The following is a 13,661-nucleotide window of genomic DNA, read 5'->3' on the forward strand; positions in this document are numbered from 1 at the left end:
TATTCACTTATGAAAGTAACCGTTACCGTACAAAAATAAAATATGATTTTATTAGTATTTTTTTGTTATTTTATTGTGCAAAAAAAGATTAAATAACTTCTTCCTTACACGATGAAAAGTAAAGAATAATAAAATGTGCAGTAATTTTTACAGTCGCCTTAATTTTAATACATTTTCCTTCAAACACCCATGTTTTTGATTTTTGCCACATTTTCATAACATTAGCATAAAATAAGGAAACTCCTTGATATCACGAAAAAAATATAGTAAATGTATAATTCACACTTAAGGTAATCCCAATAGTGGGGTTCCACTAAATTCCTGTTGGTCAACAAAATGCTTGTCTTCATTCGTCTTAAGGCAAAAGATCTTGAGTCATTTTTAACATGGTTTAAATTTTTCATTATAGGATATTGGGATTGTGTCTCCTTCAGAATGAGCTCTGCCCAATAACGCTGAATAGACATGTAATTAAAGTCTTGCTCGGGAGAAAGGTAGGAAAAACATCTTTTGAAATAATAAAATAATTGTTGTGATATTGATATCCTAAGAATTGCTACTACTTTACTGCAGGTGAACTGGCATGATTTTGCATTCTTTGACCCGGTAATGTACGAGAGCTTGAGGCAGCTTATCCGCCATTCACTGGCTGGTGAAGCAGAAGCGGTATTTGCGGCAATGGATTTGGCCTTTGCCATTGACCTTTGCAAAGAGGAAGGGACTGGACAGGTAAATACCTTTTATTAGAATTATCCTAACAAAGAACAGCTTCATTTGACGTAGTTGCCTGCAACACTATTATACTCGGGCATATAATTGAGTTCCATGTAAATGAACCCCCTGGTTGGATTAAAAGAAAAAAATCTGAATTTGATTGTTCTTGCAGAATTATGATGAGATAAAAGAAAAATTGAAAAAAAAATTTGCAATTGCCCTGCACTATAAACATAACCTCTTTCTGTGAACTACAATAGACCTACAATCGCTCACAATATACCTTAGTGCTGCCCACTATGTTACAACACAAGATCCTTCTTTACTGAAAATGCACAAAGTCTTGCGTGTACTTTCAAAATCCATAAACAATAATATAAAAATGTGCAAAATACAACTTTGCCCTGCTGAGTGAGCTTCAGCTATTATTGCTGATTTCTGTAGGTGGAAGGAATTCCATATTGCTTCTGGTCAACTCTGGATAGCAGGACATTTAAAAGATTTAGAATCTCTTCTTTTTTTTGGAAAACATCAAAGTTTAACAAAATAATTGTGCTCTTCTCGGTATAGGTGGAGCTTCTTTCAGGTGGAGTCAACATGCCAGTAACTCCCCTCAATGTCTACGTATATGTGCGAAAGTATGCAGAACACAGAATGCTGGTGGTTGCTGAACAACCTCTCCATGTGAGTCTTTCTTTGTATATGAACACATCATCGGTTCATATTTCATTCTGGGTTTGTGCGTTGTTGAAATGCTTGGATTTTTCTGTTATATTTTCAAGGTTTGGAAAATACTTACATTTTTCATACAGTCCTTGAAAATGCTTGAAAGTTTTAACCTCAGTATTTCTCATGAATTCGTCTAAAGAAAGACAGGGGTACTTCTATTTAAGATTTTTTTGGAAGCAAAGGCATATTTTACATTAAATTAACATCTGTGCCACAATCTTTATTAATACTACTAAACCATTGAAAAGTAAAAGTATACCAATTTTGTATGGAAAATGTATGCAAAAAAAGCAAATCTATATAATAATGCTATTTATTCAGCCATTAAAATTACACTTACAACCCTGATCCAAACAAGCCCAGCTCTTCAGTACTGTTTCTCTCGCTCTCTCTCTCTCTCTCTCTCTCTCTCTCTCTCTCTCTCTCTCTCTCTCTCTCTCTCTCTCTCTCTCTCTCTCTCTCTCTCTCGCTCTCTTGCTCAATCTCTTTCTCGCTGTAAATAAATAATAAATATTATAATATACCCACCTTAATAATAAACCCTGTTTGACAAGGGGTGGTACAAGAATAAGAACTCACTACTCCACCCTTGACGGTAAATAGGCCTGATTATTCCGATTGTCCAAATCTTTAAGAACGTGCATTTATCAATTTTTCTTCGGTCTTAACTTCAGTGTCCACTGAAGAGCATATCATCACTACTCCGGCACCTCTGCTATGGGATGCACGCGCTCAGTTTGCCACTAAATGCTCTCTACAACTGGGAACAAAACTGTTCAAATCAGGGGGTTGTAGAATAAGCACCTTTCCAACAAAATTATTCAAGCCCCTGGGGTCATTTTGGAAGATGTTTACAGGCACGATATTTAATTTCTGCCTAATCGTTTATTTAAATAAATAAAAAAAACATTGGGGTCATGGTTAAAAGGTCTTGGAAAACCGCAATGCTTAAAAAGTGCTTGATTTTTTTCCATGAATACGATGTACTTAGCATTCTAACATTGCTAAACCTGATTATTTAAAATACAGTGAAATTGTCTGGTTTGCAAAGACAGTTTATCATGTCACTTGACAACCACGGTACATTCTTCACCTGCAGGCAATGAGGAAGGGTTTACTGGATGTACTTCCAAAGAATGCCCTGGAAGATCTCACTGCTGAGGACTTCAGGTTGCTCGTCAATGGTTGCGGAGAAGTCAACGTGCAGATGCTTATCAGCTTCACATCCTTCAATGATGAGTCTGGTATGGCTGCTCAGTCTGAATCTATCTAGCACCTGTCAATCTATACCAGAACCTCGCAAAACCGATTTTCCTACATTGATGATACTGAATATAGACTTGCTTTTTCAACAGGGGAGAATGCAGACAAACTACTGCAGTTTAAGCGCTGGTTCTGGTCCATAGTGGAAAAGATGAGTATGACCGAAAGACAGGATCTGGTAAGATTGAATGTGGAAATCTCAACACTTGAACTGCATTACAGTAGAATAATAGTGTAAAAATGTATCTTTGTTTCTCATCATGGGTCAACTAATTGATTTTCTTGTTATTAGGTATATTTCTGGACATCCAGCCCATCCCTGCCAGCAAGTGAAGAGGGCTTTCAGCCAATGCCCTCCATAACCATCCGGCCTCCAGATGACCAGCACCTCCCCACAGCCAACACGTGCATCTCGCGCCTCTACGTGCCACTCTATTCTTCAAAACAGATACTCAAACAGAAGCTCCTCTTAGCCATTAAGACCAAGAACTTTGGTTTTGTTTAGAGCTTAAAAAAAAGAGTTTAAAAAAAATAAAACATGTTTACTGTTGTGTAATATTTACTTAGCTCCTTTTTGTAGATTTATTTTTTGTCTATACAATTTTATTAAATTCGACAAATTGTCGCTATCTCCCCAGACAATATTTGTGTTGTGAACACAAACTGTTATATTTAGTTAAATTTTTGTTTTCTGTTAAAAAGTAAAAAGATCTATACAGTCCCAGCCCATTCCTGCTTTGGCACTGTAAAATTCTATTAGCTAAAAAAAGTTTGCTTCCCAGGATTTTTAGTTTGACATAAAACTGTCGACTGAAACCCAGCCAAAGATGCCGGCAGTAGAGGTATTTGAAATAACACACTGTGATTAAAATGTTTCTCCCAAGTACTACTATCACTGACAGTTCACTGCTGCCTTTCTGGAAAATCAAGTTTTTTTCTTGTACAGGGGGAGTAGGGAATTTCAAAATAAACTTGGATGCAAAATTTTGGACTTTTTTTGTGCACCATGCAATATGGTGATGATATAGCACTCAACAAATTGCTTGGTGTGAATTTTAGCTACTAAATTGCATTTTACACTCATGTTCACAGATTGTTTCCCCTTTTGGGTATTGCTATCAGGATTAGTTGTATTTTAGTATGTAGTATTTACACACACACACACACACACACACACACACACAAATCACATTTTTAGAGGATTATAGATGAAGTCCTAGTTTTCAACAGTATTTGAGCACGCTGATATATTGCAATTTCTCCTATATGGCACACAGTAAATAATTTTTTACGTTTTTTTTACACTTTTCTCCATGATGGTGCCGTTCACGTGGCATCCAGTGGCAGTAGCTCAGTCCACTCATATGTTTTTCATGTTTTGCAGCATGTTTTACATGAAAAATTAGAGGGAACATTGACATGTACCTGCGTATGGCAGGTGTGATACTGGTGTGCCCATAGAGAGCAATGATGATGTCGCTCACACTGGTACTCGGTGCGCTCAGGAAGGTTGTCTGTCTGCCCAGAACATCGAAAAATTAGAGGGAACATTGTACTCCGGCCTCCTCGCACATTTTAAAAGTTGAATGTAAGTGTGAGTGTGAATGGTTGTATGTCTCCTTGTGCCCTGCAATTGGCTGGCCACCAATTCAGGTGAAGTCATCTGGGTTAGGCTCCAGCACCCCCATGGTTCAGAAAATGAGACGATGTCACACCAAAGGTTTCATTCAAATTTTCTTTTATTTATTTATTTTTTTAAAGAATAAAAGTCCTTCAAAATGTGTTTTTGTTGGAAGCTTTAACCTTTTGCCCTCAACGAACTTTCACAATTAAATTATTAAAGAAAAACGGAATACACTACACAAATATATTTAATGTTCAATAACATTGTATCATTTAATTTTTGAGTCCTCACAAAAAAATGAATTTCTGGATGAGATAATTTCGTCATCATTACTATTTCGACGGATGAACTCTGTGACACAGTGAGGAGTATCACGTCATACTGTTTACAGGGCACGAGTGTCAGATTTTCGAACTTCCGGTGATAGATTGAACGCAACACATTTTGGAAGGGGTTCCTTTCCTCTTCCAGTCAAATCCATATGAGGTGAACCTAGTTTGTATCTGGGCACGCAAGATACATTTTTTGGCTTACCAATACAATGCTGTCCGCTTTTTACGTTCTGCTAAACTGATTTAACTTTCGGAAAAATCCCTTGATTCGACAAGGCTAGCCAGTTAGCTATCTAGCCGGCTAGCTAATTTGGCTACCTGTCTACTCTGGCCGGTGCCGGTTTCTTCATTACATGTTTTTTCCACCATGTCCAGGTCATTCGCCTATTTTTAGCTCGCAGCGCAAGCTAGGTCGGGCTCTTTTTAATTTGTGACTTCTCCCGGAAGCTCTCTTTCGCTGCATTTATGGAACGCTGGAGAAACGCGGCCTCCGAGCAGGCCGAACTGCTTGCGGGCCGCGTGAATGAATTGTTGAGTAAAGGCAAGGACTTCTTGCGAAGCGAGCTCGGCGTGGATCTGGCGCTCGAACCCGAACTCATTCCGCCATGGGCCATCCTTGTCGCCGTGAGCGCCGGCCTGGTGCTCATGCTCGTTATTTGGGCCTCATTGTGTCAGGCGCTCTTCAAGAAGCGGCCTGTAATCACACCCTTGGAGGACACCGTCGCTGCCAAACGAGGGACCGACAAGACCGTCAAAGCAGAGGAACCCAAGAAGAAGAAGAAAAAGGCAGAAAAGGCACGTAAATACTTCTCACCCTTCATATTTTAATGAACGTGCACTCTCATTCCAAATGAGCTTCGAATAAATAGTGTACACCCTGTTCATTGATTTCTTTAATTGTCTTCAGAAAGCCCAAGCAAATGGCAGAACTGTCACTGACGCACAGGAGGAAGAAGACGCCATAATTGTTGAAAAAGTGCCACATCAACAGTCAGCTCTTCCTCAAACAAAGAATGAAAAAGATGTCGAGGTAATCGAGAGATTTAATTCATATTTAACCCTAACCCATTTTATCACAAGTAAGGAGTGTTGTAGAAGCCGTGCTGAACCACAGAAAAATGCAACCACTGAGAATTCTAAGCATCAACAATGAGACTTGGCTGATATGTAAATCATTTTTGAGTTTTGACAGAGTTGGATTATTAGAAATCAGTTGCATGTACCCAATCCAACAACGTTTTATAGGTCCTGTGAAAAGAAACGTATTGGAGGGAGTGGGGGGTCTGTCAGTGTTACCCTTCAATGATGTAACCACAGCAGCTGCCAGTGTTGTGTTTCAGTGTTAACTGTAACCGTGTTACTGGCCGATGCTACAAACCACAATCCAAGGGGATTGTTGCCTGGTTTAAATCTAAGAAATTCTTTCAGATCCACTATGCGATAGGACCAATTAATATTCGATATTAATAGGTGTTTTTAGAGTCATTGTATGTAGATGCAGATAGATGTAATTGAAGTTTTCGAGTTAGGAGTGTGAAAAAAAAACAAAAGCCTGAACTAAAACAATACTGTTAAATATGCAGATGCCATCTTAGTTTACAAAATCTTCCATCATATAACTCTTCCCCCACTGCAAGATTTTATACAAAAAATCCAAAACATCAACAATGGCTGGCTCTAAAGGTGACTGTGTCGTGAGTGCTTCATACCTGGAAGTCAATAGCAATTACCGTATTTTCACCACTATAAGGTGCACTTAAAAGTCTTAAATTTTCTCCAAAATAGACAGTGCGCCTTATTATACAGTGCGCCTTATATATGGAAAAATGTCATTCATTGGGGGTGCGCCTTATAGTCGTGAAAATACGGTAACTTGTAAAGAGGTTCAGAGATGGGAGTTCACCTATGGTAATTGGTATTGAGTTCCAGGTATGTGAAGCATAAACAAATTTTAGTTGACAGAAATGTCAAAATTTAATATGTATTCTACACACCCTTTGAACTTTGGAAAACTTGAAGAATGTTTGTGTGATTTTTATCTTACAGAAACCCTATTGAAAAAATATATATTTCACCCTCATTTTCAAATATTTTTTAAAAAGCTCCAGGTAGCCACTAAGACACCTCAAAAGAGCCACATGCGGCTCTAGACCCCCGTTCTAGTTGCCTGTTGGCGGACTGCTCAACATGCTTATTCGGTTGACTGCATTTCAGATTGCATACTGTGTCTTGCTACTTTTTTTTTTGTAGGTCATGTTCCAACCAAATCAATTCTGTGTTCTTTTTCTCTAGACAAAGAAGGCCAAGAAGAAGGCCAAATTGCCGGTGAAGGAGACTGTCGGAACAGCTGTTGTGAAGGAGCCTGAAGAAGGTAAAGTTGAATGGTATTAAGTAAAGTATTAATGTCACGGCCTATCTTATTTTAAAGTTTGCATGACCTAATAACTGGGTTCGTACGGGTGCATGAAATCTTTTGAGAATGCTTGGATGATTTTACTGTGATGTTTTCAAAGTCCTGAATTTTTGTATAGTCCTTAGAAATGCTTCAAAGTATTAGGCACAATATTTCTCAGAACCTTATCTTAAAACAGAAATGATCAAATGAAGGAAAATAAGATGAATTGGCTCTTTTTCGAGTTGCTGTCTTTTGATGTAGCACGTTAAATGGAGATTCTTAAGAAACATCATCACGTGGTATTTCACGTAATGACACTATCTATCAAAAGCATATTAGGGTCAATATAATAAGGAATTTAATATGCCTGTCTTTGTTAATGAAAAATATCAAATTATTCAATTTGAAAAAAGAAATAGGTCTATCTCAATGAGAACCTGGTGCTTTTTGATGACATAAATTAAAAATTTCTCACTAGAAGTTTGAAGATGTGATCAGGGAGTCCTTAATTTTAAGGTCTATATGATACTGTTTACATTATTCAGACGGCGGGAGGTGCTGAAGGTACAGCCACACCCAGTGTTCTCGTTACCTCTGCGTCCTGCGTCTGATACGCACAGCTTTTCTTCCAGACGCACAATTTCAAGTAATGTGCTTTTTTTCGGACGCAAAGAAATTTTTATCAAAAAAAAAAACCAAAACACATATATCCGATAGCAAACCAATTTATTCCACATAATCTTTGCGAAATAATTCTCGCGAGACTAGCAGACACTAGCAGACGAAGGAGAGAAAGCGATAGCAAGAGTTTCGTAATAGTGTAAGAAAGATAAAAAATGTTTCAGAAAAAGCAAAACAGTCTGGATAGTTATTTCGCAGTTAAAAATACAACTAGTAAGAAAAGAACTGCAGAAGATTCGATCGATGATCATGAAGCAAAACGGGGGAAGCAAGGAAAAATACGCACATTTCAAAAGACTTTTGGCTGCAAAGAGAGGAGGATCTACGAGCTGAAAGACTAGTACAATGATAAATAAACCCTAACCCTAAACCATATAATAAATAAATTAAATCTGAATGTTTATATATCGTTGTTTATGTTTTATTTGCATCCGTAGTATGTTGGGACTCGTGACAAGTTTCCTGGGACGCACAGTTTTCAGACAAGCGAATCCCTGGGACTCGCAGTGTGCCAATTGTAAAATTATCACTGCACACCCAGGACCTGGTCTCTAGTGGGCCTGATTTAAGGGCATAATAGTTAAAATATTTATCACGATTGCACTTTACCAAGTTCTAGAGGCATGCTTTGTGCAATGGCAGATTTGGTTTGAAGAGGAATATTATTATTTAGATAGACTGGACACCTTAATCTGCTTGGCATACATTTATTTCTTAAAATTGCAATTTATTGCATATTTCAGGTACATGGGAGACAAAGGTCAGTAACAAGGAAAAACGTGAACAACGTAAAAAGGACAAAAGCGATGGATCTGCCAGTCCTGGTGGTAGTGGTGGTGGTGGCGCCAGCGGAACTCCTGTGAGCATTACTCCAGAGCAACGTAAGACATCAGCGCCGACTCCACCTGCTGCTCAGAAGAAGAAAAAAGGTTGGCTTTTCGTGAAGGATCACACAGTTCCACAGTTCAATACTATTAATTATTAATTTTCTTGACTTCACTCCTTTTTCAGTCGAGCAACCAAAAGTGACTGCAGAAAAAGAAAAGGTTACCGCCACTGTCTCTCCTGGTAATTATCTTTGAACTACTCTGTGCTGTCAATAACTTGATGGATGTGTACAAGATTTAGTACCAAGTGTGTCTTTGTTGGTATCAGTTAACAGTGATGCACCTTTAATAGCAGCAGGTGTGGCTGACAGTCAAACACAAAAGGTACCTCAACCTGTTGCTTCAAAGACTAAAGGCCCGTGGACAGCAACAAGAGAACCAGCACCAATATGGAAGACAGACATTGATGGTAAATGGAGTCGTATTATTTTTTAAAGAATAGATGGAAATACCTTTTTTTTTACAAAAAAAAAATACAGTAATCGACCATTGCTACAATCACCCGATTTTTTTTATTTGACTTGATCATGCCTATGTAACAAGCAACTACAGTAGCCTAACATGAGAATGATAGTTCAAAATCAACCATAAAAAAAATCAAACAAATTTGCTTGACTCTTAGAAGGAGCGAACTAGAACTGTGCAATAAAATGATAACGATAATTATCATTATAATTTTTGTCAACCATAATAAAAACTTCATAAAAACATGTGGAAAAAACAATTTTATTTCCTAGATTCATGGACTGTGATCGATAGGGTTCCAGCTGATATGCTTTCCTTTACTAAACTAGGAGTTGGCACAGCTGGTAAGTTTGTTTGCGCCGTGACCTTACTGGAATGAAAAGCAGTCTCAAGGTCTGCTCTGTGTTTTTAGATGCACAGTTGGTGGAAAGCACGCCATGGCTGAGTCAGCCTGAGGTTGATGATGAGTGGTCTGGATTCAGTAGGAATTTTCTACTATTTTTCCAAACTTCACCTTCCTCCATCCACGGAGACACCCAATTATTTCCATTGCATACTCACTCACTTGCTTTCTGATTCAGATGGTGGTTCAGCAGATCTTGGCTCTGACTGGAATGCCCCCTCTGAAGTTTGGGGCAACTACGAGGAGCCCATGCTTCAGCAGCCCCCAAGTGAACCGGCCGAACCCAATCCAAGCGCAACTGCTGTAAGTACAAAGAGAACATAAATCTTGTAGAACAATAACATGTATTGAAGAATTCTGGTTACCGTATTTTCACGACTATATGGCGCACCGCATTTAAAGGCGCAGTGTCAGTAATGAGTGCTATTTCTGTATTTGACACACGCAGGGCGCACCGGACCGAAACATGCAGCCAGGCAAAACATACACCAGCTTAAATATGCAGACACGCTAAAAACATGTTTTTGAAAAGGCAACGGAAGCAAAACTGAGTTCGGTTGTACTTTATTTAGCCATTTTACAATGTACTCGCGTTTTTTGGTCATCTGGCCATCATAAGGGTACCTGGTAGGGGCGTGCCTTTAGCGTTTGACCCCACCCATGTCCGCCTTCTCTCTATATAAGAAGTGTGTTGGCAAGAAGTGCTCTCAGGTTTCAGTTAAATATTTAATTTAACATCCCCAAAAACATGCATGCTAGGCTGATTGAACCAAGTCAGCTGGGACCAGCAAGTGGCTCAAACTTGGCTGCCGAACATCCAGCCCTCACCTAACCCCTAACCCATCTTTCGGATATAAAATGTTAGCTTCCTTTAGTTACAGTATTTATTTGTTCCTTTTTCACTTGCTTCTTTTTTTTTTTTTTAAACAAATCTTTTTATGAACAATAATGGAGAATCTTTTGTAATGTTATGTCAGGATGACGACGATGAAAAGAATACTCAAGAGTCTGCTCCTGATGGAGCTGGGAAAAGCAAAAAGAAGAGGAAGAAGAAGAAAAAGGCAGCTGATGAAGGAGAGACAGGCCAGGTAATGTTCCAGTAATTTCTTCACACTTGCGCATACATGTGTGAGGTCTGAAAACCAGTCCTTAAGGACTACTGAGTCCTCATTTTTCTTGAGGGAATTTAAGCAATCGGGTCTCTGCTAAACCAAGCAACACCTGACTGCTGTTAACTGGATTACACATGAAAAACACCAAATTGGTGAAAAGATTACAAGGAAATTCTGCACCACTGCGGCCCTTTGAGTAGTATCAGGCCCCTGCCATATGCTACAAATGTTGCTTAAAAATGTCACTGTGTCATATAAGGTGGGTTGTCACAATTTTAGGGGGTTATTTTGTCATTCTTCCTCATTTTCATGACGAATCTCTTAACTTTCAAACATTGCCCTTCCGTCATTTTTGACATTGAAGCAGCGTAGAACTCTTAATTTTCCTTTTCGGGAGTAAACGTAATTTCTACAGATCAAATTTTCATTAAGCTCGCAAAATGAAATTCTCACTGAGCTTGTGTTTTTCTTATACTTAGAATGAAATACCACAGAAAAATGTTGAACCTCCAGTCCCATTGAAGGAGAAGGAGACCACTACCACCACCACTACCACTACGACCACGAAGAAGAAGAAGCAGAAGCAGCAGCCACCCCCTACTCAAACACCATCTGCTGCTGTCGTGGTTAGTACTGGCAGAGATGCCAACGTCCGTCGACGCCATTTACACTTGTCCCATTTCCAGAGTTTATCCGTAGTGGATGTGATATAAAATAACAGGACAATTAAAATCAAACTTATGTTTTTACATCAATTGGAAGTGTTTTGCAAACTTGAAAAAGTACAGCATAATGAAAAGAAGGTTATCTTTGTTTTTGGGTCATTCTATGTGCGTTTTATAGTCAGTAATTCCACCATGTGAAACGCTGAACACGCACATGCGTTTTGTGCAAATGTCGGTCCTTTTGGAGATGGCTTTAACATGGGATTATTCGTCGAATAAGAAGCAATAAAGTTCTGCGAGTGTCTGGATTTCTTAAAAGTTTTATCCAATTTGCGATTCATTTTGCGCTTATTCTGAGTAAGCATATTGATAAGTGCTGTGTACTCCTACTTGAATTCCTTAAGAATAACCCTGGAAATTATAGGATTTGTTTCAAAAATAAAGACTGGTGGTTTAGTCAGCCTTAATAACACTTACTTCCCTCATGAAAAAAAAACAAAAATGTTGAAACGATTAAGGCTATCTATGTAATTGATTTCAAATCAATTGTCATGCTGAAGTCGCACAAGACAAATTATTTGTCAGAACTTGTAACTCGGACGATTCACAATTCACTTATTACTGAATTCCTCCAGATTACAGTGCAGTTGAATCAAGATGGCGGAAGCCGTGGCGATGGTGTGAATCTCTAGGCATTTAAATTAGAAATGTGGTACATTTCCAAAATGGTTCCTCCGAAAAAATAATTAAGTGATTATTCTTGGATTTCTGGAGTTTAAGGAGGTTGTCCGGAGTCCCGGAGTTTGCATTATTTGTCTGGAGTAAACTTCTGAAATTCCAGAGTAGTTGGCAGCTCTAGTACAAGTGTTGGGAATTACATCAGCTCTGGTACTAGTGTTGGTAATTGCATCATTTTGTTATTTACCTTTTCTACCCATGTTTTATCATTTGCATTTTAGTTACCAACAGAGCGACAAGTGAAGGACATCACTTCTAAAAAACCTCTCCCCGCACAAGTGCCACCGAAGCAACCTGAGGCACAAACCACTGTTATGATCAACGTCCCTGTTTCAACACAACGTGAGTCCAAAATACTGGGTGTGGGCTGAATCATTTCAAGAAACAAAATCATCTCAAATGTTTTGTTTTGTCTTTTGCCAGATTTTTCCCCTTTTGAATTTATTGTCTATTCAGCTTTCCGCAGCATGACACTTTTTTTCTCTCCCCCTGAGTTTTGAATTGTCCCAGGTCCCCTTTTTATGTTTTAGCCAATTCCAAGTCCAGTAATGTCATGTGAAGTGCATATTTAATTAATGAATGGGACAAGTTACTATTCTTTCCTTGACTTGCATCTCAAATTTGGTTGGTCCGCAAGACCTGTAGTGTGTAGCATCTCACTGAAAAAAAAAAATGATATGCAAATTGCATTGTTTTTAATCACTTATATATTTTTTCCTTTTGTTTAATCCAGAAAAATCAGAGGAGAGCCTGGCCAAGCAGTCCAAAAAGAAGAAGGCAAGGAGGGAGACATGAGCTTTGCAGAGAACCATATGCAAAAGACTTGACATCCTGATTATGCAACAACTTGAAAAAGAAAAGATTTCGGACCTAGTCAAGTGGACAGACCGTGAATCCCCAACTTGAATAAAAAAAAAAGAACACTCAATACAGTTGTTAGGTGAAGTGAACCTAGAAACAGCTTAATCTAATGTCATGCTTTGTGAATTCATTTTTAAACATGATTTTGATACGCCGTCTTGTAATTCCATTGATGAAACTAAGTGAAGGAGCTAGTTGTTAGAAATGTAGGCGTAATGAAATTGTTGTGTTGTGCTGACTTTTTTGAGGGTGCTCAGCATGACATACTGATCTGGCTATTCGTCGAGTTCGTTGGCCGTACAGTGAGCATCACGGAGTGAAAAAAAAATGTCAAATTGTAACTCAAGCATTTGGTTTTAACATCATGTGATCATGTCGACGGTGTAATTTTCATAATGTGTGCAGTTTCAGCAAACTCCATCCGGTTGATTAACTTGTCTATCGTACCCGGACTTTCAATACCTTCCAGTTTTTACAATATCCTAGAAGCTCTTGCCAGCACCATTTTGAAGATGCCATGTCCTCAATGTACTGATTTTACAACTGTAGTTGATATCATCATTTTTTGTTTAAAAAATATCAAAAAAATTAAATTGTTTGTAATAAAAGCAAAGCTTAAGCCATATGTTGAAAGACCAAATGTGAGTGTTTTTTAAGAGGCTAAATAGTATTTTTATGTGCCAAAGAGGAGTGGCCTAGTCCCGAAATGATAATAGTTTCAATATGATTAAAGGGAGGGTTGGAGTGGAAATGATGATCTCATTTCCTGAACCGATGTATCCTCACTAGGGT

At 38.4% G+C, this 13,661-nt stretch overlaps 2 protein-coding genes across 9 annotated transcripts in view; both read left to right on the plus strand.

Annotated features, from left to right (window-relative positions):
- Positions 1 to 3,690, plus strand: part of ubr5 (ubiquitin protein ligase E3 component n-recognin 5) — a 41,138-nt gene extending 37,448 nt beyond the window's left edge. For all 8 annotated transcript variants that reach the window (XM_077720412.1, XM_077720418.1, XM_077720414.1 and 5 more), the window contains 6 exons: positions 410 to 494; positions 574 to 729; positions 1,285 to 1,398; positions 2,543 to 2,687; positions 2,799 to 2,884; positions 2,999 to 3,690. In XM_077720412.1, the coding sequence (XP_077576538.1) occupies positions 410 to 494; positions 574 to 729; positions 1,285 to 1,398; positions 2,543 to 2,687; positions 2,799 to 2,884; positions 2,999 to 3,211 (799 nt within the window). In that variant the 3' untranslated portion in view covers positions 3,212 to 3,690. The remainder of the gene's footprint in view (positions 1 to 409; positions 495 to 573; positions 730 to 1,284; positions 1,399 to 2,542; positions 2,688 to 2,798; positions 2,885 to 2,998) is intronic.
- Positions 3,691 to 4,698: 1,008 nt separating this feature from the next.
- Positions 4,699 to 13,494, plus strand: LOC144199553 (protein LYRIC-like). The gene is made up of 13 exons (XM_077721278.1): positions 4,699 to 5,457; positions 5,570 to 5,692; positions 6,955 to 7,033; positions 8,482 to 8,667; positions 8,750 to 8,806; positions 8,894 to 9,034; positions 9,363 to 9,434; positions 9,503 to 9,571; positions 9,672 to 9,796; positions 10,471 to 10,581; positions 11,085 to 11,231; positions 12,230 to 12,350; positions 12,742 to 13,494. The coding sequence occupies exons 1-13, from the start codon at positions 5,128 to 5,130 to the stop codon at positions 12,801 to 12,803; spliced, it is 1,623 nt and encodes a 540-aa protein (XP_077577404.1). The 5' UTR covers positions 4,699 to 5,127; the 3' UTR covers positions 12,804 to 13,494.
- Positions 13,495 to 13,661: the final 167 nt, after the last annotated feature.

This window comes from Stigmatopora nigra, chromosome 7 (genome assembly GCF_051989575.1).
Source record: "Stigmatopora nigra isolate UIUO_SnigA chromosome 7, RoL_Snig_1.1, whole genome shotgun sequence".
NCBI classification, from domain to species: domain Eukaryota; kingdom Metazoa; phylum Chordata; class Actinopteri; order Syngnathiformes; family Syngnathidae; genus Stigmatopora; species Stigmatopora nigra.

Coding starts and splice junctions, on each gene's coding strand:
- LOC144199553 (XM_077721278.1), top strand. CDS start 5,128: ATGGAACGCTGGAGAAACGCGGCCTCCGAGCAGGCCGAACTGCTTGCG. Junction 9,035..9,362: donor ATGGAAGACAGACATTGATG/GTAAATGGAGTC, acceptor TTTATTTCCTAG/ATTCATGGACTGTGATCGAT. Junction 9,435..9,502: donor ACTAGGAGTTGGCACAGCTG/GTAAGTTTGTTT, acceptor CTGTGTTTTTAG/ATGCACAGTTGGTGGAAAGC.